The sequence below is a fragment of the Narcine bancroftii genome, chromosome 5 (genome assembly GCF_036971445.1).
Source record: "Narcine bancroftii isolate sNarBan1 chromosome 5, sNarBan1.hap1, whole genome shotgun sequence".
NCBI classification, from domain to species: Eukaryota; Metazoa; Chordata; class Chondrichthyes; order Torpediniformes; family Narcinidae; genus Narcine; species Narcine bancroftii.
In genome coordinates, this window is record NC_091473.1 from 95,042,870 (window position 1) to 95,066,066 (window position 23,197).

General features: G+C 39.4%; 1 protein-coding gene across 7 annotated transcripts in view; it reads right to left on the bottom strand.

Annotated features, from left to right (window-relative positions):
* Positions 1-23,197, bottom strand: part of LOC138763740 (retinoid isomerohydrolase-like) — a 49,114-nt gene that overhangs the window by 17,928 nt on the left and 7,989 nt on the right. For all 7 annotated transcript variants that reach the window (XM_069938424.1, XM_069938425.1, XM_069938428.1 and 4 more), the window contains 8 exons: positions 23,075-23,157; positions 12,726-12,876; positions 10,358-10,465; positions 9,364-9,505; positions 6,492-6,639; positions 4,330-4,411; positions 2,381-2,513; positions 1,863-2,002 (listed from right to left, as the gene is read on the bottom strand). In XM_069938424.1, the coding sequence (XP_069794525.1) occupies positions 1,863-2,002; positions 2,381-2,513; positions 4,330-4,411; positions 6,492-6,639; positions 9,364-9,505; positions 10,358-10,465; positions 12,726-12,876; positions 23,075-23,157 (987 nt within the window). The remainder of the gene's footprint in view (positions 1-1,862; positions 2,003-2,380; positions 2,514-4,329; positions 4,412-6,491; positions 6,640-9,363; positions 9,506-10,357; positions 10,466-12,725; positions 12,877-23,074; positions 23,158-23,197) is intronic.

Consider the following 23,197-nt stretch of genomic DNA (forward strand, 5'->3'; position numbering starts at 1 on the left):
TTGCAGATGGAATTTGAATGGTGTTTGGCTACAACACAGTATTAGATATACAAGGAGCATAGTACAGGGGATGATTATACAGCCCTGCAGGGCCTAAGTGTTGAAGGTGATTGTAGAGCAGATGGTTGCCTCTAATTCTCCCCAAGTATGGTCTACAAGCCAGGATGTCAAGAATCCAGTTGCAAAGCAGGAGGCACAAAGTCCAAGGTCCTGGAGTTTGGGAAGGAGTTTATTTAGGGATATGGTATTAAAGGCAGAGCTAACATCCAGATATTCTAGGGCCAAGTGGAGAGCCTGAGAGATGGCATCTGCTGTTGTCCTTTGTGATGGTAGGGAAATTGAAGTGGGTCAGAGTTGGCTTGGAGACCTGACCAGCCTCTCTAGGCACTTCATGATAATGTATATTAAGAGAAAAAGAGTAAAATTGGAAATAATAGGTCTCCTTAAGGATCAATGTGATCATCTCTAAATGGAGCCAAGGAGACGGTCCTGCTATTAAATGATTATTTCTTATCTGTATTTGCCATGGGATGTCATGGAAGGTAAGGAAGTAAGGGAAATGAATAGTGATGGAACATATCCATATTACAAATGAGATGCTGGCAGCCTTAAACTATGTAAAAGTGACTCAAGCAAGACATCGTAGAAGGTGAGGGTAGAAATTGCAAAGGCTCTGGCAGAGATATTTGTATCATCTCTAAGCCATTGATATGGTGCCAGAAGACTGGAGGGGATAATGTTGTACCTTTATTTGGGAAGGCCTGCAAGGATAAGCTAGGGAACTATGAGATTGGAGGGTTTGAGCTATGAGGAAAGACTATAGTTTGGTGTTTATTCTTTGGAGTGTTGAAGGCTGAGGGGTGACCTGATATAGGTAAATAAAGTCACCAGGGGCATAGATAAGGTGAATGGTGTCTTTTTCCCAGGTAGAGGAGTTTAAAACGAGACGGCACAAGTTTAAAGTGAGATGAGAAAGATTTAAAAGGAGCCTGAGGGACACTTTTTTCAACTCAGGAAGTGGTAAGAGATGCTGGAGGAGTGGTGGTGGTTGATACAATTACAGTACAATGTTTAAAAGACATTTAGCTGAATATGGATTTTTTTTTTTTAAAAAAGGCTTAGATGGATGTATGCCAAAAGCAGGCAAATGCAATTAGCTCTGCTGGATGTACTGGGCCAAAGGGTCTGTTTCTATAACTTTGCTATATCTGTAAATGGTTCATGTAATAAGAAATGGTTTCTTTCTCCACAATGACAAGTTCCAAATGTTATTACCGCAGGGGAAGCACAGCACACAGCATTGGCACATTGTTGCAGAGGTCAGGTAAGAGAAAGAAAGATCAAATGGGGTGTCAGGTTACTGTTGTGATCTTTCAATTGCAGATGGTGGTGTCAGGAAATGTAACAGAGAAAGTAAGAGAAATGCAGAAGGGTCATAACTAGAGGAAACAGATTTGGAATGACACAAACAAATGAAGATGACATGGGAGAACTGCATTTCCCTCTTGGAGATATTATAGTCAATAAGGCTCCCTGAAAAGATTGGGAAGGCAGATATGTTACACTTTTCAAGGAGAACTAGATAAATATATTCAGAGGGTTATGGAGAAAAGAGCAGAAATAGAGGATTATTTGCATAACTCTCTTAAAAGCCAGGCTGAATGGTGCCTTTATGTTTTGTATCATTTTATCCTATAGTGAGAAAGTTTGGAATTATTCATGTCCTGGGCTGGAAACAAATTATGGGAAGAAGAAAAGTGAGAATTGAAAAATATGAGGATCATGAGTTTGCATACTTCAGGTCATTGGTGAAAGATTTGGAGAGGTATAAATTAACAATTCTCGAAAAAATTTGCACATACCCCTTCCAGGAGCATACATCAACAATAATAAAACCGCTGTCTTCATAAGTATTGATATGATGGAAAATATTAAATGCTGAAGTTCTATAATTGACTTTATGGTATTCACCAGTCTTCTTGTTTGCAACGTGGAACCAGGTCTGAAAGCAAAGATGTTGACAAACTAGAAATGTTACATCTTTCTGTCCAAATATCACTGCATTGTATATGCCCCATGATTAAACACAGAACATCAATTTTAAATTACAACCAACAGAGGCAGAGTTCAGAAATAATGTCTTTATAGAATCACAGAGAACCAAATGCACATTGGAGCGGAAAATCTGCTAAAAAAAAAAGAGAAGTCAACAAATATTTGAAGCAGTCAAAGATATAGGTTGAGAGGAAGATAGTAGGACAACAGGATTAACAAAAGAGTGAGGGAGGCGTAGTCACAAAGGAAGGACGTGACAGAAAAGGGGTCTCAGAATCCTCCTTATTGGAATGAAATCTTTTCCCCATAAGAAATAGTTACTTACTCCCATGGAATCGTTTGATTCAAAGCAGTCCATGTAGGTAGCGCTTCGCACACTCCACGATGAGAGAAACTTCCACAAATTAATTTTGACTGGTTGCTCCACAAATACAATGTAATTTTCACACAAACCAAAGCTGCATGAATAAAGACAACCAAAGTCTTAACTAACTGTGAATTCAACAATTATTTGCATTTATAGTTAACATAATAAGATAGATATTGCAAAGTGGGAGCAGTAACAAGATATTTTATGCATGTCATAAAAATTTTGATTGTTTTAGGAAAGAGGTGGTGTAAAATTTTATAACAGTGGTAAACTGACCACCTAGTTTTTTGAACATAACTAAACCTAAATTAAAAGTTTGATTCAGATTAGCATGAACTACATTCTACATAATGGAATCCTAATATTAATCAACAGCCTCTTGAAACTAATTTTTTTAAAAAGTACAAAAAAAGGAAAATAAACAATAACTATATTATCATGCCAATAAAATGTCAAAGCAATTCAAAATTGGTGGATACAATAAGAAAAATTAAATATTCTCTTTATGATCTGTACATCCATATGTAGATGCTACGCTGTAGTCCATACAAAAATGGTAAGCAATAATCATCCAACAATAGCTTTCACTATGTAAAAAAACTTTGAGATAAAGGACATGGAATTTATGGATTGGCCTACTGGCTTTTAGGATTTTTTAATAAAAACAGGATAGTACTGTCACTAAAAAAAAGTGAAAGTGTTTCCAGTCAGATTAACTAGACTCCAGTATTGAATATAAAACATAAAAATCTGAAGTCACTGTGGTTGAAGTAAAAATTCAATGCTGGAGAAACTCAGCAGGTCAAGCAATGTCTTTTTTTTGGAAATTTTGACAGGCGTCGGAACAAAAGAGTGAGGGAGGTGTGGTCACAAAGGAAGGACGTGACAGGTGGAGAAGGGAGGGTGGGGACAGTAGCAATCAAGGGGAGGAGGGATAGCGAGGTGAGTATAAAGGGAAAGGGAAAGAGTTGTGCAGAAACTGGAAAAGTTGATGTTAATGCCATCTGGCTTGAGAGTGGCATTAACATCGACTTTTCCGGTTTCTGCTAACCTGCTCTCCTTTTACCTCTCCCTTATCTTCCCTTTTCCAGTTCTCCTCCTTCCCTCTCTATTCACGTAGCCATCCCTCCTCCCCTTGATTGCTGCTGACCCCTCCCTCCTTTCTCCACCTATCACCTCCTTCCTTTGTGAAAATACCCCTCCCCCACTCTTTTGTTCAGACACCTGCTGACATTTTTCCATATCTTGATGAAGGGCTCAAGCCCAAAACATTGATTATGTATTTTTTACCTTTGCAATATAAAGGACACTGCTTGACCTGCCGAGTTTCTCCAGTGCTGTGTTTCTACATAATGGAGTTGCTAAAATGTTTCCTGAGTACATGTATTTGGATTTTAGCTGTGAAGATAAGTAATTGTCTGTTACTAGCTTATCAAGTGACTGCTTGCATGTTCCCAAACCTATCTTCAGAATCCATACGTATTTGTACAAGATGTATCTTATGGAGAGGAAAACAGAGTTATTGCAGCTGGATGAACTTCCGTCAGAGCAATCAGTCAGATTTGATTAACTATTTCTGAAGATGTATCTTAACTTGTAGAATATTTTGAGCATTGTTTTTAATTCAGATTTTCAGCCTCTACAATATTTTACTTTTGATGTAAAATACATCCATAAATGACCAGATAATGAATAATGAAAATAATCATTTTTTTTCTCCTTACTCAGGAATGCCAAGTTTCAATCTATTTAGTTAACAAAATCACTGCAAAAATCTTTGAAATTAGTCTTGCAAAATTGGACATAAATTTTTAAATAATTATTCCAGTAGTTTTGTCTTTTCAAACCATCTAGGATTATCAAATGAGACATTAAAACTTACCCCTTTGAAAATAAACACATACCTGTGTACATAGGAAGGTTTGAACCTGTCACTGCAGGGAAACTGCACAACTACCTCTGTTTTTCTCAAGGGATCTTGCCTATCTGAAATAATAAGTATTGGTCTGTTAAACCACAGCATTTAACCAACCCTCAAGTTCAATTTAGAATGTTAGAATTTTCACCAGCTTCATATCTGAGAGTTAATAATGAAAATATGATAATGACCATAAATGTAATGCTCATTGTGAATGTCATACCTGTGTCATAACAAATGTGATTGTATGTGAAAAATATACTATAAAAATAGTCTTCAGTTGGGTGGCACCAGGGACATTGATAATGAAACAGAATGTTGTAAAAAGCAAGAGGTTTCACCAGTGATAATATTTTTCTTTTCATATCTTTTGACAACTCAGCAAAAGCTATTGTGTAATTAACTGTTAAAGATGCTGCCCAAAAATGGACAAAGACCTGACTCTTCTTCTAGAGGTCGAAGTCTGTATAACAGCTCAGAGCAGGCTCTGATTTTTTTTCTTGGTCAAGGTTGATGCTGCTGTTCCTATAAATGCATTTTGTAGGAAATTCTTGGATTCTAGCCATTTAGTTGCCAAAAGATTCTCCGGTGGGAATCTCATCATTTTAAATTTAAGATGATAATGAGATATTTTTGTTAGTGCCAATACAACAGCATATTTAATTTTTGGGACAAGTGCATCAATGAGCAATTAGCACAGTGAGGCAGCAGATGACATTGATGTCTCACAGCTCTAGGTACTCTGGCTCGCTATCTGTTTGGAGTATCTTCTCCCTCTGCTGCTTCAATGTCATGCTAGTAGTAAGTTCTGTAACCAAACCAATTCAAGAGGATTAGATGGACATACAAAAGAAAACAAGTTGCAGCACCATGGGCAAATAAGAAGAGGCCATTAGGATTGCTTAATTGAGAGCTAGCATAGACTGGATGGGCAGTATGGACTCCCAATGTTAAGCAACAGCCTCTTGAAAATCACTTTTTAAAAATAGCACAAAAAAATGAAAATAAACAATAATATACTATTCATGCCACTACAATTTCAAAACAATCCAAAATGTTGGGCACATTAAGAAAAATTAAATATTGTCTTCATGATCAATACTATTTATAGCAGTGGTTCTCCACCTTTTTCTTTCCACTCACATACCACTTTAAGTAATCCCTATGCCATGTGTGGTGCTCTGTGATTAGTGAGGGATTGCTTAAGGTGGTATGTGGGTGGAAAGAAAAAGTTTGAAAACACTTGTTTTAAATGGACCTAATTGTCTCGTTATGTGCTCGGTTTCATAACTCAAAAGGAAATGGGCCAATGACAATTTTTCTCAAGCAAAATATTTCAGTAACAATTGGGTTTAGAGCAGTGATTCTCAGCCTTCCTTTTCCACCCACATACCACCTTAAGCAATCCCTTACTAATCACAGAGCACCATAGATGGCATAGGGATTACTTAAAGTGGTATGTGAGTGGAAAGAAAAAGGATGAGAACCACTAGTTTATAGCATCTATATGTAGGTGCTATGCAAAGTTCACAATAATCAAGCAAAAATAGCTTTGACAATGCAAAAACTTTGAGATGAAGGATCTGGAATTAAAAAAAAACCAGGATGGAACTGTCATGAAGAAAAGTGAAAGTGCTTCAAGCCAGATTAACTAGACTCCAGTATTGAATGAAAGCTCATCTGCAAATATAGGCTGCATTTACCAGTGTTAGGTTGACTATTCAATGCAGATCCATTGGTTTGGGAATTGCGAACATTGCAGATTTAATGAAGATATTTGAAGAACTACTGGTTTCCATTTCAAACAGTATCCATGTGGCTCTACAAAACTTCCAAAACATGGCTATCAAAAGAATGTCACATCATGTAACCTTTTTTTGAAATCTTTGGAATCAATCTTTGCCCTGAATGGTACATATTCCTTTGTGTGCTCCAAAGCATGCACCAATTCTGGAGAAGTCGAGTCCTTGGGCATTAAAGTTTCTAGTCCTTTTAATGTTATGCAATGATGATATAATAGTACATTTTAGTTTTTGGCTGTTGTAAAGTGAATTCAGCAAAGATAGTCTTGAGCATCTGTTTCATCCCACTTCCTCCCTGTTTCTGATTGTACCTTTTGCTGTAATAATTTTAAAAATGACCCCATACCTGACTGTAGTGGAGGTATTTTAATAATGTTGTAAGCAAATGCAAATCTTTTCCCAAAGCAATTGCCAATGTTGTAGGCGGTTCCATCAGATTCAATGTGAGGATGGGCTGTTGCACCATTGATTGTACAGTAGTTGCAAAGATCCACCTGTGCCAAGAAAAAAAATGCATCACAGAAAATGTATGAAATTTTTATGTTAAGAATTATAATGTCTGAATTTGGTTTCCACAAAAAATGTGGCATCTAGTTGGAGGGTTCCCAGATGGAATATGAGGTGTTGTTCCTCCAATTTGTTGGTAGTCGCAATCTGGCAGTGCATGAGATGATGGATAGTCATGTCTTCATGAGAATGGGGCAGAAAATTGAAATGGGTCACCATTGGAAGATCCCTGCTATTGCAGTGGACAGAGTGAAGGTGCTCAATGAAGTGATCTTCCAGTCTGCATCCAGTCTCTTCGATGTAGAAGCCACAACAGGAACACCAGATGCAGTGTACAACCATTTACTCCTTTCCTCCAGCTCTGTATTCACAGAGCCATGTTCCCTCCCCCCTCCAGTCAATTCTCACCTTTCCTCTCCTGTCCTCCTATCCATGTCCAATGATGACCTTTTTCTTGTTATCCTTTGATTCTCCTTCTGCCCTTTCTTTCCTTTCACCCCCTAGTCTTTTTATTCAGGAGCTTGCCTGCTTTTTGCTCATAACTTGAAGAAAGGCTCAGGCCTGAATCTTCGGTTATATATCTTTATTTCCTATGGACACTGCATGACCTGTTGAGTTTCTCCAGTATTTTTACATCAACAGTTGTACTATATCTTCTGTTTTTCTATCGTCTGTTACCATTTCAAAATGTGCACAAAGCAAATGAACATTTGTTATCTGGATATCAGCTATCAGAACATGATAAGGTAACATACATGCTGATGACCTCCAGCCTAGAGTATGAACACACAATGAAGCTATTGGTTTCAGCCCTTTCCAATTTCCAAAACCTAATGATTCAACCTTGTATATGTGTTACTTTGTTAGCAACTTTAGCTACAAAACTCCAGGTCTTTTCCCTCCAAGGCACTCCAGAATAAGCCTCTAAAGCAGCCATTCTCAACCCTCTTTTGCTAATGGCCTCTTTGGGATTCTGTTCAAAGTTTATGTCCCTCCTTTCCCCCCCCCCCCCCCCCCTCTTTCCTGGGAAGCAGTCAAGTTTTGGCTTCTTCTGTACTTTGCCATCTATGTAAAAAAAAAACATTAAAAAATGCATGTTACTTGAGGTGAAAAGAAAACAAGGCTTTTACTTAAATGTACTGTGGCCCCCAATGAGAATGGCTACTCTATAGGTCAGTACCCTCCTATCATGCTACCAATCTCTTTTCATGCAGAGATTTAGCAAATCATTTAGTTTGGATACAGTGAATAAGCGAGAAAGGAAAACTTTTTGAACAAATGCTATGTACAAAGGACTGTTGTGCACTCATAATTATTGTCATTGAAAAGAAATGACAAAAGTCAAGGGCCCTTTGCCTTCTCAATGGATTCTCAATCTTGATTGACTTAATGAATTTTAGATTCTAGGGTTAGGAATGAGGTATGCTCATTTCTGTCCTCTATTAATTTCATTCAATCAGTGAAATAAAATATACAACCAATGAGATCACTTCCCATTCTTCTAAACTAAAAAAACATATGCCCATTCTTGAATCTCTCTTCCCATTGGACAATGTCCACCTGTTGGCTTTGTCTATCTGAAACTCAATGCTCTAATATTTCTGTGCACCATGTTCTTGAAGGTTCTTTTTAAATCAAACCTTAATACACCACATAAATTGGTCCCTTCTTATACTTTCTGCTCATTTTAACTTCAAAAACCAGTAGCATTTGTCAAAGGTCTCCCAAACTGTTATACTGCTCTTTGCTTCTCTTCCCTCTTAAATAACCATATAACCATATAACCACTTACAGCACAGAACAGGCCAGTTCGGCCCTACTAGTCCATGCCGTAGCAAATCCCCACCCTCCTAGTCCCACTGACCAGCACCCTCAGCACTTCTCAGCTCCCTGCTCTTTATACCTCTTGTACACCTCCCTTTTTCTCCTAACCAAATTTCCAATATTCCTCGAAAACCAAGCCTCCCTATGACTTCTAGCCTTTCCTTTGATCCACACTGGGACATAACTACTCTGTACCCTCAAAATTTCTTTTTTGAATATCCTCCATTTTTCATTAACATCCTTACCTGAAAATATCCTGTACCACTTCAATACTCCTCAAATCCCTTCTTATTCCTTTGAAATTTGCTCTTTTCCAATCCAGAACCTCAACTTTAGGCCTCTCCTTGCTCTTCCCTAAAACTACCCTAAAACTAACAGAATTATGTAGTTATTTTGCTCTCTTTCAATCTGGTGACATTTTACACTATCCCCAGCTCTAGTTATTTTAAAACTCTGATTGCAAGTTCAAGTGTTGGGGAGTTATAATAAAAGTTATTCCAATATTTGTTTTACTAATGTTAACTTCTTTTAACTAATTTAATCCAGAGTCTCTCTGATGTTTCTAAAAAGTTTTCTATATCTTTCACTGTGATAACAGACCCAAAAATATTAGTTTTAATTTCTATCTTTTTATAAATTTCACCATGTAAATCTTCCTGTCTCAGTTTGTAAGGAATCACATGAATACTTATGATCTTTTCCTTTTTATAAAACTATAGAAACATTTGCTTGTTTGTTTCCTCCCACCGCTCGAAATGTATTGAGGATGTAGGTTAATTGGGTATAAATTGGCGGCACAGACTCATAGGCTGAAATGGCCTTTTACCATGCTGTATGCCTAAATTTAATTTAATACTCAGAACATTTGACATGTAGCAGTTAATAACCTTTTGTATTGTTTCCAGTGTCTCTGGATTGACTTTTGTAACAAAGTTTGTTTCAGTGCAGGCATAAAAATCTTCTCCAATTGGATATACATTCACCAGTGCATTATCAGTAACTTCTACTCCTTCAAAATAGGAGAAAAACCTAAAATAAGGAGAAATATTTTTTTAAAAAGGATGGAAAAGTTTGAACTATTATTGCATTAATAATTTCCAATTAGGATAACAATTGTTCAAGAACAAGTTGCAGATTGAATTCAGAGATTTCATTAAAACCTACCAGAAGCAAGGATAGAAATTCTCAACTCAAGATTAATGTGGTTATTGTATGAGAATTGGGCTATTTCTGATTTTCTCTTTGCTGTACCCATATAATTTATTTGTAGATAAACACATTTTAGTTTTGTACATTATTCTGAGGTTATAACAATTTAGTTAGAAGTATGATTATCCTGTTTAGTTCCAGATGCATCACATCACAAGGAGCTATTGTGAATCTTGTGGCATTATGTATGAATAAACATTTTGAAAGGAAAAAGTTATCATAATTATAGTAATATTAAAGATGTCATAAATGGAGTAAATGCACTTGTGACACTGTACTTTATATTACAGTACTTGAATTCAAAAAATTATGGCTCAAGAATACGGCACATAGATGAATTTTAATTCCTGCATGATGTAAAATGCTGTGGGATTAAGTTCAAACAAGATTTTAACCAGGGGAAAACTTAAGAGCAGTATCCCTCAATGTAGAAAATTCATAGACTGAAAATAATTAATTAATTGCAGATTATGAACTTTGATTGCACAAATTATAATTATTAGACAACTTGCAAAATAAAAATCAATAAGAAAAAAATCTCAAATTTTCAACTTTTAAATGAAAAACTATTTTACAAAAGATAAATCAACAAAATTAAACAATAAATAAGTAGAACTAATACCTTTAACATGTCGATACATTTTTTAATTGTAACTAATATATTTTTATAACCTGGAGAAGATGTTCTTGCATGGATCAGGGTAACCAAAAGTACCAAATTCAGTGATAACAATCCGTTTCTCAGTCATTGCCCTCACATAGGCATCAGTTTGAATAAATCTGCAACAAAAACAAAATTGTTCATCAGATTTTATTTATGCAACGTGTGCAAGATCGGCATTAATTGCTGTAAAAGGAAATTGATGGGCTGTAGCTAAGAGACCAACCAAATTGCTGTGGGTCTGAAGCCAAACTACTGAAGACAGCAAATTTCCTTACTCTGAGGCCACTTTGAGTGAACCAAATGTGCTTTTCCACAGCCAGGTAATTTTGTGAAGCTATAAGAATTCTAGCCTCTAGTCCAGATTGATTTATTCATCAATTTAAATTCCCAACCTGCTGTTATGGGTTTGAACATAAAAATGGCAGCATGTGAACCCAGAGGAGTGGAGACCCATAGCAAGGTCCTAGTGCCTGGTAGTCCCAAACAGGTTTTAATGGCCTGTAAAAGGGACTGATAGTATTTTAAACTAGAGAATATAAATAAGCATTAGGGAAACCATGGATGTCCATTCCAAGAAAGTGGTGCCCATGCTTGGCAACAAGTATTGCCCACTATAGGGATCTGCAGACCAGCACAAGACACCAGAATGGGGAAACACCTCCCATTGAAAAGAAGCCTGAGAGAGGATCTTAAAGGGAAGGAGATTATGGCAGTGGACCAGTGAGGGCTCAGAGGCAGAAGGATTTACACAATGCTGCTCCAGATCGTGAGAACTAGTGTCAGGGTGCTGATGGCAAGTAGTGCTCCTGAAGGGCCTCAGGTGTTAACAGCTTCCTGAACATATTGAAGGTTTGGAACCAGACACTTGGGTTCACTGCTGGAATGAACAGGAGGTTGTGTGGCTGCAGAGGTTACAGGACCACCGGAGGAAAATCCATGGATACTTGGCATCTCTGAAGCGATTCTCTTTTGCTTCTCTTTCTATTGGTGGGGATGCCAGGCTAGTGGAAAACAAAATTAAAGAAATTTTATATATTATGTACATGACCACAAAGGATCTTGTATTTATGGATCATTAACACTGGCTCCTAGATTTTTAATCCAGTAATATAATCCAATAAAGAATTCTATAATTGGTAAGAGAAATTGCAAAAAATTCATAATTACTATTGGCAATATTAATAAACAAATCTTTAATGTACATAATGAACATACCATTATTCTACTCTAATGCAGAAGTTTATGGAAGACCAACTACTAAAATTATAGATTAAAAATTGAAGTTTATGCATCACTAAAATTATAAAATATAGTTTAATGTGAAATAAAATATCAAACCCCTTTCAAGAAGCACAAGGAAAATGTTGAAGAACAACCAAGGAACAAGATATGAAAGGTTGTGGATTATAGCTCAGCAGAGTGTTGGAATTAATAGATGTAATGGTGTGTAATGTTCAGCATGGAGCCAACTTGATTAATGTCAACTGAGCTGTAATAGGGATTGAAGTTCATGGGGAAGGATTGATGGCAACTGATTATGTGACAGGTCGAACTGAAAAATTCAAGAGGGTGTAAGACCAAAGGCTTCCACATATATATTGATGAGATGCAGATCTGGCTCTCTACATCACTCATAACTTTTTCTCTTCAGAAGAAGAACGTTTGTAGGTTTAGCATACAGTAGCTGAAACCCAAGAAGATACTAAAAGAGATTACAGAAATAAGATTCATGAAAATTATACTAAGGGCCACGTGCCATCTGATGAAGAGTGAGATGCAAGCTTTAAATACACCTTAAAATGACACGAGTAAGTGATGCTGGAGTTGAGTTTAATAAGATTTCAGCAATTGATGGGCTGTGATAGGGTCAGAGACAGAGAGACAATGATGCGGATCAAAAAACTGTGATAGTGAGGAACTGGATTTGTAACCTTGGGACCAGGTCACACAGAATGCTGAACAAGTGCACAATGTGGTTCTGCTAAAGAGAAAGATGAAGTGGCTGAGCCACACATCATCAGTTCGAATGTGAACATTGACCCTGTTTATAGGGTCAATACATACAATATCTACAATGCTGAATAAGGATAAAAAGTAATGATAAAATGGGGAGATCCAGGAATGTATCCATGAAGCATTCCCAAAATTATGGTACAATATTGCGAAGACAAACTGTGGTTGCAGATGTATTAGCTACAAGCAAATACCTATCATTGAAGCCAAACAAGGTGGACCCAATGAGCTGAATAAAGGGGAATATTGGTGTGCATTTTCAGGATGAGATGGGATGAATACAGAATAGACCCATTTGCAGTGGCACAGTGTTGTTTGGAGAGGGACAGAAAATATAGAAATATTACACAAGTTGAACAATACCTTCTATAATAGGTGACTTCTCCATTCTTGAAATCAAACTTGTGAAGGAGAGCTTGTCCATCAAATAGATGATAAAATGGTTCTGAGCCAACCTCAAATAACCCAGGTCCACATCTTAGCAGGCTACCCTTCAACCATGAAGGAACATTGCCTGTAAGAAACATTAGAGTAACTTCATCAATATACAATGTGACAACTGGTTGCTTGTCATTTAACGAAGTGATATCACTCTTATCAATGACTCAGTGGAGCAAATTCAAAACTCTTTCTTCTGTTAATTTGGATTAATAGTTCTGACTATTGCAGTTTTAAAATATGTAATTGCAGATGATGTTACACTAAAGTTCTAACTAGTTTGATGAGTCTAAAATATTTTCTAGCACTATTTGAAATGTAATAAATTGAAATGTAAAAACATCCCACTTCTTACCTTATGATGTAAAAAAGCTGTTCATGAACCAATTGAAAATGGTCAGGCCAAGGCCGCTGCTCAGAGAAACTCCTGCAGAAATGTCCTGAAGCTGGGATGATTTACTTTCAACAACTGCAACCACTTCCTATTCAGCAAGGTAGGATTCCAACAATTTAACCGTTTCCCATTTTATGCCAATTAATTCAGTTTTATCAGGGATCCACAGGGTACAGCCATTCTCGTCTTGCTTTTGTAATTCTGCTTGTTGGTTATCCCTGTATCGAGATTGATGAGATCCCAGCAAAACCCAAAATATGCATTGGAGTGAGTACCATTTGATGGGAGACGACATCAATCATGTTATCTCTTTGCTGACTGTTTGGATTTGTCCAGTTCATTGTGAACAGAACATGGCTGGGTTATGTCCCACATTGTCAAATGAATGTCAGTGTTGAAACGGAACTTGAACAGCTTGGGTGGTGGTACAGCTAATGCTAGAGTGCATTATTAGTACATCAATACTGTTGCCCTGAACTCTGCATCATTCATTCCAGTTTTCCAGTACTGAACCTCACAGACACCCTCGCCACAAAAAGCATTGTTGGGGAATTTGCAAAAAATTCCCAGTACCCAGATTCCTAATGGCAGCAATGAGCAGAAGAATAGCTTGAGCATAAGAACTGGGAAGGATAAAAAAAATACATACACCTGTGAGTGCTTGGATTGGAGAACATCCATTTGTTTCCTTACAATTTTTTTTGACACCTGTAACTGAATAGTATTTCCTCTGATAAAATGTGCTGGAGATGCTGGCTCCTTTGGGTGACATCATTAGAATTAGCTGGAGAAAGCCACTTGGTCCCTTGAGGATATTATGCTATTCAATAAGCTCATAGTTTATTTAATTATTATATGATGGATTAGATCATATTTTATATTGTATATAGATAGGTTTTTGAAGGAAGTAGATTGTGGTGGTAGTGTAGGTCACAAACAAACACTTCACAAAACAGATCTCATTTAAAATGCCAGAGCTCTGCTCAAGCCAGACAGTCCTGGCTCCAAGTGCCTTTGCAAAAACTTTGAAGAATGTCTAAAAGGATTTCACAAGTAGGTGTTAATTGGACATGTTGTGGAGTAATGGATTATTGTTTTGAAAGCAACAAATGAATGGACTCAGAAGATTGGGACTGGTGTAACAATCTGTCTGAATGCAGTTTGCTGTTCTAAGGTGGTTTTGCAAGGAGAGGGGTCGGAGTGGGGGGGGTCAGAGTGGGGGGGGGTCGGAGGGGGGGGTCGGAGTGGGGGGGGTCGGAGTGGGGGGGGTCGGAGTGGGGGGGGGTCGGAGTGGGGGGGGTCGGAGTGGGGGGGGTCGGAGTGGGGGGGGTCGGAGTGGGGGGGGTCGGAGTGGGGGGGGTCGGAGTGGGGGGGGTCGGAGTGGGGGGGGTCGGAGTGGGGGGGGTCGGAGTGGGGGGGGTCGGAGTGGGGGGGGTCGGAGTGGGGGGGGGTCGGAGTGGGGGGGGTCGGAGTGGGGGGGTCGGAGTGGGGGGGGTCGGAGTGGGGGGGGTCGGAGTGGGGGGGGTCGGAGTGGGGGGGGTCGGAGTGGGGGGGGTCGGAGTTGGGGGGTCGGAGTGGGGGGGTCGGAGTGGGGGGGGGTCGGAGTGGGGGGGGTCGGAGTGGGGGGGGTCAGAGTGGGGGGGGTCGGAGTGGGGGGGGGTCGGAGTGGGGGGGGGTCGGAGTGGGGGGGGGTCGGAGTGGGGGGGGTCGGAGTGGGGGGGGGTCGGAGTGGGGGGGGGTCGGAGGGTGGTCGGAGAGGGGTGTCAGAGAGGGGGGAGAGAGGGGGAGAGAGGGGGAGAGAGGGGGAGAGAGGGGGAGAGAGAACTGGTTTCTGCAGCATGGTAAACTGGCAGCTTGTTTAAAACCCTATTTTTAAAGATGGGTTGTGAGTTCTGAGTTCAGCCTGTTGAAAACCCCTGTGATCCATACAAGAGAAAATGGCTGGCTAGCGTAATTCACCTGAAATAAGAGAAACAAAAAGGAGCTTTGTGGTGACCTGCACAAAAAGAGGTTATCATTTGGAAAACCCTGATGGCGGCAAGTTTCTTTGGCAAGACACTGAAGTGGCTGATCAGAGGGAATCAGTTTGCGTGTGTCCAATGAGCAACAAATCTCTCTCTGAAACCAGCAAGAACCTTCCTGAGCAGTAGCTAATTACTTTTAACCATTAGAGCTTGGTGAAAATTCATATATGTTAAATTCTGTGCACAGTATAAGAATTGCCTGCTACCAGTGAACTTGGAGGAGGGAGAAGTGAGATTGGACTGTGAATCAAATAATTTTTCTGAATTTGTACACATTACATACACATGCACTCAGAATTAGAAGGGGATTAAGTTAAGGGAAATAGTATAAAGTTAAAGTTTGATTTTTTTTAATGTTTAAAGAAAATTAAAACCTACTTTTGTTTAAGTAGCCATTTGTCTTGGCGAATTTCTATTGCTGCTGGGTTTTGGGGTCCCCTGGGCCCGTAACAGTAAGCTCCCACCTATTGTCGATAACCTTTTGCATTGCTCCACTTATCAAGATTGTATCTTAAACCTTTCGATTCCATGCCCTTGTTTTCAGGGACTACCAACAAGCGCATATACTCTGCGTCTCTGTTTTCTGGGACTGGTTTTATACTCAACTTGATTTTATATTGCTTATTATCCTTTCATACTGTAGTTTATGCAGTCCCAGTCCAAAGTCTGAAAGGCTACAAATAGCTGGCGTCTAAAGGATTAAAATTATTCAAATATCCTGCCTTAAAAATGTTCAACTGCTCTGCTTTCATGGTCTTTTGATGAAAAAAAAATGCAAAGACTCAGAGAAAATTTCACTTCACCCATCTTAAATGGACAATTCCTTATTTTTAAAGTGATCCCTAGTTTGAGAATATTCTACAAAAGGAAACATCCTCTCCACCTCCATTCTGTTGAGACCCTCTCATGATCATGTATGTTTCAATCAAACCCCCTCTCGCTTTTCTCATCTCCTTAATCTACAAAATATACCTCCAAGGATTTCCTCACATGTCAAACCACCTATTCTAAGGATTAGCCTTGTAACCCTTCTGTGAACTTTGTGCATAAACATCCAAAATTGAATGAGATCAATACTGTACATCATACTGTAGATATAGATTTATTAATATGGATAAGCATTGGAGACGACCCTACATGACGATGACCACGGCAGTGGACCAGCGAGGGGCTCAGCAGCTGAAGGACCCATACAGGCTGTGGGCAGTTGGCAATGCAGTCGAAGGACTCACTCAGGCTGTGAGCTGCTGAAGGCTGGCTCATGGGAACTAGAATCAAGAGGATGCTGAGGGAAAGGAAGGCTCCTAAAGGGGCCTCGGGAGCTGAAAGCTTCCTGATTGTATCAGAGGTTTGGATCAGGAGCTCAGGTTGCCGATTAGTTTGAACTGGAGTCTGTGCAGCTGCAGAAATGATGGAAGAGAATCCATGGACACTCATTGTTGCTGTAGGGATTCTCTTTTGCTTCTCTTTATCTTATTGTTGGGATGGCAGGCAATGCTCGAGGTGACTCTTTGTTTTTCTTAGGGCAGACAGAAGTTGAAATACATCATGTATATAAAATTTTTAATGCATTATTACGTGACAATAAAAGGAACCTTTGAATTTTAATATCTTGTGTAATTGAACCATAACCTACCTACTAAGCATATCTGACTTCTTTCCCATGGGCATGCAGGCATGCATCTAACCAACAGTCTAAGTTGGGTTGACTGTTTTACAGTCTTTTATAATAAACAAATAGTCCTCTAGTCACTGATCTCCATGCACTTTAAGAAATTCCTTCTTTACTTTATCAAAAGCCTTCATTATTTTGAATGAAATAGTTTAATCTTCTTAAGTCTGCTTAAATACGACTAATTCTGAATTCTTATAATCTCTCCTCAGAGCTGTCTTTCATCTCATGTATCAATGCAGTAAATCCCTTTTGAAGCTTCTTCAGCATTTTAGTGCCCTCACCAAATTCTTGATTTAACAAAATTTCCTGAAATTTTTACTCATGGACAAGGCTGAACGTTTGAGTGATATTCATGCACCTTTTTATGCAACCTGGGAAGAAGGATATGGTATTTGAAAATAAATTCAAACAAAGGGCAGAACAAACTGTAAACGGCACTGAGAAAAATATGTTCAGTGTTGTTAGCAAGAATTCTGCTGAGAAATGTTTGAAATGAATGGAATGCTTCACGCTACTGCAATTAAACTGCTGTGGACTATGAAGCAGTGACTTTCCTACAAAATGGTTTGCAAGGATGACATCTGCAAAATTATCCTGGAGATTGTTGTTCACACAAAAGACCCCTAATTCATGGAGTTCCATAAATTAATAAGTGCAATCATTCATCATGAGAGATATCCGGCCTCCAGGAAAAGTATTGACATTTAGGTGAAGATAGGTGACTGATAAGCTTTAATCTTTTCTATTCCAAGTATGCTTTTGGGACAAATCATTCTGAAGAACTAATGAAATCAAGGATGCTTGACAGCATATGTCTTCAGAAGACACATTCATTCACGATTGTAATCTGCTCTTGGCAAATGATGCTACATTTATATCCAAATCAGTTGATGAATTGCAGATCATATTGAAAATGTTCCATGTGGAAATTAATATCAAGAAAACAATGGTCATGTAACAAGGAAATAACATCCTATTCAAAATCCATCTTGATAAGGAAACTCGAGGCAAGAGGGATCACTTCTTCTATTTTGGCTCAAATCTCACTGATTCACTTTGCCAATCAAAGCTAAGTCTCTCATTTTAGAAGGGCCTGCTTTATGTGCTTGAAAAATAACAAGTCACTAACACTGAATACAAGGGCATTTTGTGGCTTCAGTACCCTTCTTCACAGTTCTAAAACAAGGTAATGTATTCCAACCATCAATGAATGTTGAACATCCTTCTTCATCACTGATTTATTAACTCCTTGGAGTCATATGAATCAGAATTTATTGTCATAAAATTAATTTTATTTTTACAGTAACATTGCAGGAACAAGAGTTGCTATAAATTACATTTTTAAAAAATAAATAAATGAGTGCAAAGAGGAGGAAAAGTGAGGTAATGTCTGTGGATCATTGTTCGCTTATGTGGTTCTCTTTTTCTGACTGTAAGGCAATTTCTGCCAATGGTGAATCTGTTTGCCTTACAGCAGAGAAAAGCAATTTCGTGTATTATGACACTTTTTTTATTACATGACAATAAATTGAATCTTGAATTCAGAAATCTGATGGCCAAGGAAAAGAAGCTATTTTTGTACTGTTCAGTGTTTGTCTTCAGGCTCCTGTATCTCCTTCCTGATGCTAGTAGTGTGCAGAGGGCATGGCCAGGGTGACGAGGATCCTTGATGGTAGAGGATTCTTTCTTGAGACACTGTCTCTTGTCGATGTCCTTAATAGAATTAAAATTAATGACTATGATGTCGCTGGCTGGATTCTGTAGCCTCTTCCTATCCTGTGCATTCGTACCACTATACCAGACAGCTCTCCATGATACATCTGTAGAAATTTTTAAGTCTTTGGTGACATATCAAATCTTCTCAAACCCCTAACGAAGTATTGTCACCGGCGAGCCTTCTTCATGACTGCATCGACGTGAAGGCCTCAGGAGAGATCTTCAGAGATGTTGACACCCAGGAATTTGAAGTTCTTAACCCTTTCCACTGCTGACCCCCTCGATGAGGACTGGTTTGTGTTCACCTAATTTCCCCTTCCTGAGGTCCACAATCAGTTCCTTAGTTTTGCTAAGGATGTGTGCAACATTGCTGTTGTGACACCGCTCAGCCAGCTGATCTTTCTCATTCCTGAACGCTTCCTTATTGCTGTCTGTGATTCTGCTGACAACTGTGGTCTCATTGGCCAATTTGTAGATGGCATTTGAATTGCTCTTAGGCACGCAGCCAGGAGTGTAGAGAGAGTGGAACATTGGGCTAAGTACACATCCTTGAGGTGCACGTGTCGATTGTCAGGGAGGAGATGTTACCGATTCGTACGGACTGGTTTTCCGATGAGGGAGGAACAGAGGCCCTGGTTTTGGAGCTTGTTGACTAGAAATGAGGAGATGATGGTTTTGAAAGTTGAGCTGTAATCAATGAAAGCTGCCTCATGTATGTGTTGCTGTTATGCAGGTGATCCAGGGCTGAGTGGAGGTTGCATCTGCTGTGGAGTGATTGTGGCAGTTGGTGAATTGCAGTGGGTCCAGGTGTTTATTTAGGTACAAGTTCTGGCCACAATAATCCTCTCAAAGCACTTCATCACAGGAGATGTGACGGCTACTGGATGATGGTCATTGAGGCAGCTGACCCTGCTCTTCTTGGGCACTGGGATGATTGGTGCTGTTTTGAAGCAGGTGAGAACCTCCAATTGCAGCAAAGAGAGATTGAAGGTGTCCGTAAACACTCCAGCTGGTTGGTTGGCACAGATTTTCAATACACTGGCAAGTACGCCATCAGGGCCTCATTCCTTGTGAGGATTCACCCTCTTGAAGGATATTCTGACGTTGGCCTCAGAGACATATCACAAGGTCACCAGCTTCTTCATGGATTCTTAATGGTGCTGATGAATTCCCTTTTTCAAACTGAGCATAAAAGGTACTTAATGCATCAGGTAGTGAAGCATCACAGCTATTTAGATTTATATGCAATGGCCTGCAATCCCTGCCACAGCGGGTGAGTAAATTCAAAATATTAAATTTTGACATACAGTATAGTAACAGGCCCTTCTGGCCCACAGGCCAGAGCCACCCAATTGACCTACAACCCTTCTATGTTTTGAACTGTGGGAGGAAACCAGAGCATTCAGAGGAAATCCATGCAGACATGGGGATAATGCACAAACTCTTTATGGACAGTGCTGGATTCAAATCTGGGTCATTGTAATAGTGTTGCATTAACCGCTACATTGACCATGCCGCCCCTAACGCAAATCATGCCTCCCCCTATGCTAACTATTGGGTGGTACAGTTAGTGAAAGATGGGGGGGGGGGGGGGTGGTGCAAGTATCTGGCTCTGTTTCTAGCTTCCACCTGAATTACCTCTTTGCTGCTAAGATGGCCTTCTGTAGGTCATACCTGGACTTCCTGTAGAGATCTGGATCACTAGTCTTATCTTAAACACCATTGACCTCACCCTCAGCAGGTTGCAAATCCTTTGATTCATCCACAGCTTCTGGTTGGGGTACTCATGATATGTGCACATGATCATGCACTTATCCACACAGGTCCCGATAAAGTCGGTAACGGTATTGGCATATTCATTCATTTGAAGATGAACCAATTCAAAGCAATCTTGCAAGCTATTTTCTGCCTCCCTCAACCATACTTTCACTGTCTTTACCACTGGTGTTATAGTCCTCAGTCTCTGCTTGTATGCCAGAAGTAGAAGTACAGCCAGGTGAGCAGACTTTTTGAAGTATGGGAGTGGATGCCTTTGTAGGCATTCAAGATGGAGGTGTTGCAGTACTCCAGTGCATTGGCTCCTTTTGCTGAGCAGGTAACATATTGGTGATAGTTTGGCAGAGATTTCTTCAGGTTGAAGTCCCCTACAATGATCGAGAAGGAATCAGGGTGTGTTGTCTCAGGCCTACTGATTACAGTGCTCAGCTACTCTCGTGCCAGCCTGATGCTAGCCTGGGGCAGAATATGCACAGCAACCAGGATGATTGTGGAAAACTGTCAGCAGATAGAATGGTCGATGCTTGATCGCCAGATGCCCCAAATTGGGGGAGCAAGATTGGGACATAACCATCACATTTGTGCACCATGATGACCTGCCACCTCAGCCTTTGTCTGGTCCTCATGGTGGAGAGTGAATCCCCCAGGCTATAGCATTGTGTCTGGAATGTTCTCATTCAGCCATGTCTCACTGAAGCACATCACATAGCAATCCCTGATGTCCTTCTACCTCTCTAATCTGGCTCAGCATCCAGTTTATTTTCTAAAGATTGTACATTGGCCTGGAAGATGGTAGGGAGCTGAAGCCTCAGGGTTGGCATCGTAGTTTAACCTGTAGCCAACCCCCCCCTGCCCTGTCCCAGTGGTCAGGTCTTCTTTAAATGGTCTGTGAGTTGTCTGTTTGAATTGCCAATGGTCCACTGGAGTTTGCCATTCTCAACAATCACGAAGTCTTCCAATGTACTTAATACATTGTTACTTATGGATAAGATATGTTGGTTTCTGTCGCTTCAAGCTGCAGTAATTCTAGAGGGGAATATCTGATAATTCTCATCGGAGCTGCACGCAAAGAGTTGCCACTGTAAGGCACCATCTTTTCTTTGGGAGGGGGCCACAGATCACAAACAATGGCATCCTTCTTACAATGCAAATAGAATATAGAATAAACTGGGCATTTAGTCTTTGCTGATTGGGATGACCACAACAAATGCCTCAAGTCTGCTTGGGAAGGTTTGTACTCTACATCTCATTCAGAAACTGACTGCGATCAAAAATAATAGCTTCAAACAAGATCTCGAGAAATTCATTATTCCCCCAGTAACTGGGGAAACCCAAGACACAACCATTCAGTCTAGAGAATCTGGGTAAAGAACAGTGCAGTTAAGTCAAGTTTATTGTCATCTGATTGTACAAGTTCAACCAACGATACAGCGTTCTCCGGTCCTTAGTGCAAAACATGCAGACACATAACCAGACATAACACACATACAGTCACCAGAGAGCCCAAGCCAAAACCTGCTGGTGAATCTGAAGAACAATAGCTACTGTGCATCAGGTTCTTTTCCAACTCTATTCGCATATACATTTGACTGACAGATCATTTAATTTGTCCAAATGTTGTATGACTTCTTATATTTACAGAAGCAAGGATCCCATTTCCTCTTGTAACAACTCAAAGGCGCAGATACATTAAAATTTTGAGTTATTTTGTTCACGTTAAACATCTTCAATACCTCATTATATATCCTTATTCTGGGTGGTACAGCTAGCATAATGCTATCACAGTGCAAGCGACCCTGGTTCGAATCTGGCATTGTTTGTAAGCAGTTTGTAGGTACTCCCTGTGTCTGTGTGGGTTTCCGCACTTTCCTTCCACCTTTCAAAATGTGTGGGGGTTGTAGGTTAATTAGGGTATTTGGGCACCACATGCTTGTGGGCCAGAAAGGCCTGTTACCGTGCTGAATGCCCAAATTTAAATTTAAAAATATTCTTTCTTCTAAAATAAATTACTGGCCTCCTGCAATAAATTTAATTGGCTTTGTATCCAATTCAGAATTCTGTCAATCCTCCTGAGTGGTCTGTACCATAAAAAGAATCCTCCTTATCCTTTACTTCATTTCTGAATTTTAAGTCATTTGGAAACTTTAAAATTGTCCGCGTTATATTAAAAATGTTAAAAGTGAGCACTTTATTTGCATCCATTTTGGAAAACAATTGTTCTCCAGCACTTTGCTTTTTGTGTGGTCGAATAGATCTATTGCTGTGCCAATATAATGGACTTAATTGTCTTGCTAGCAAATGTGTTTTTTTATTGTGGCATTTAAAAGTAAATATACCATGCCATTTTTCTCATCAACCTTTCTCTTTACTTTATTAAAGTTAGTAAAAAATACATGGTGTTATTTATACATCTACATTTTCCAAAACACTTATTTGGTGGGAGGTTATGACTTCCAAGTTTTCCCTTCATTGCCATCAGATTTTTGGTGAGTTTACTAGTCTTACCATTTTAGAAATATTGGAAAAACCACTTAGAAAATTAATGTACATGATTACTGTGGGAGGCAAATGAATGCTATTAAGACTGACCAAGAATACACAAATTAAACTGAGAGCAACTGTTAAAGCACAAATAATGTACCAGAAGCACCACTTTGCTAAAATCAACATTAAATTGTAAATAACAAACCTCTTATGCAAGTTGGCAATGGCTGAGCTGTTTCTTCCACTGTTTCAAAAAGCTTCCTATACCCAGCACTTGGATGTTCAATTCTGAAATTTTAGTACACATATTTAAATCTTTAGTTAATTT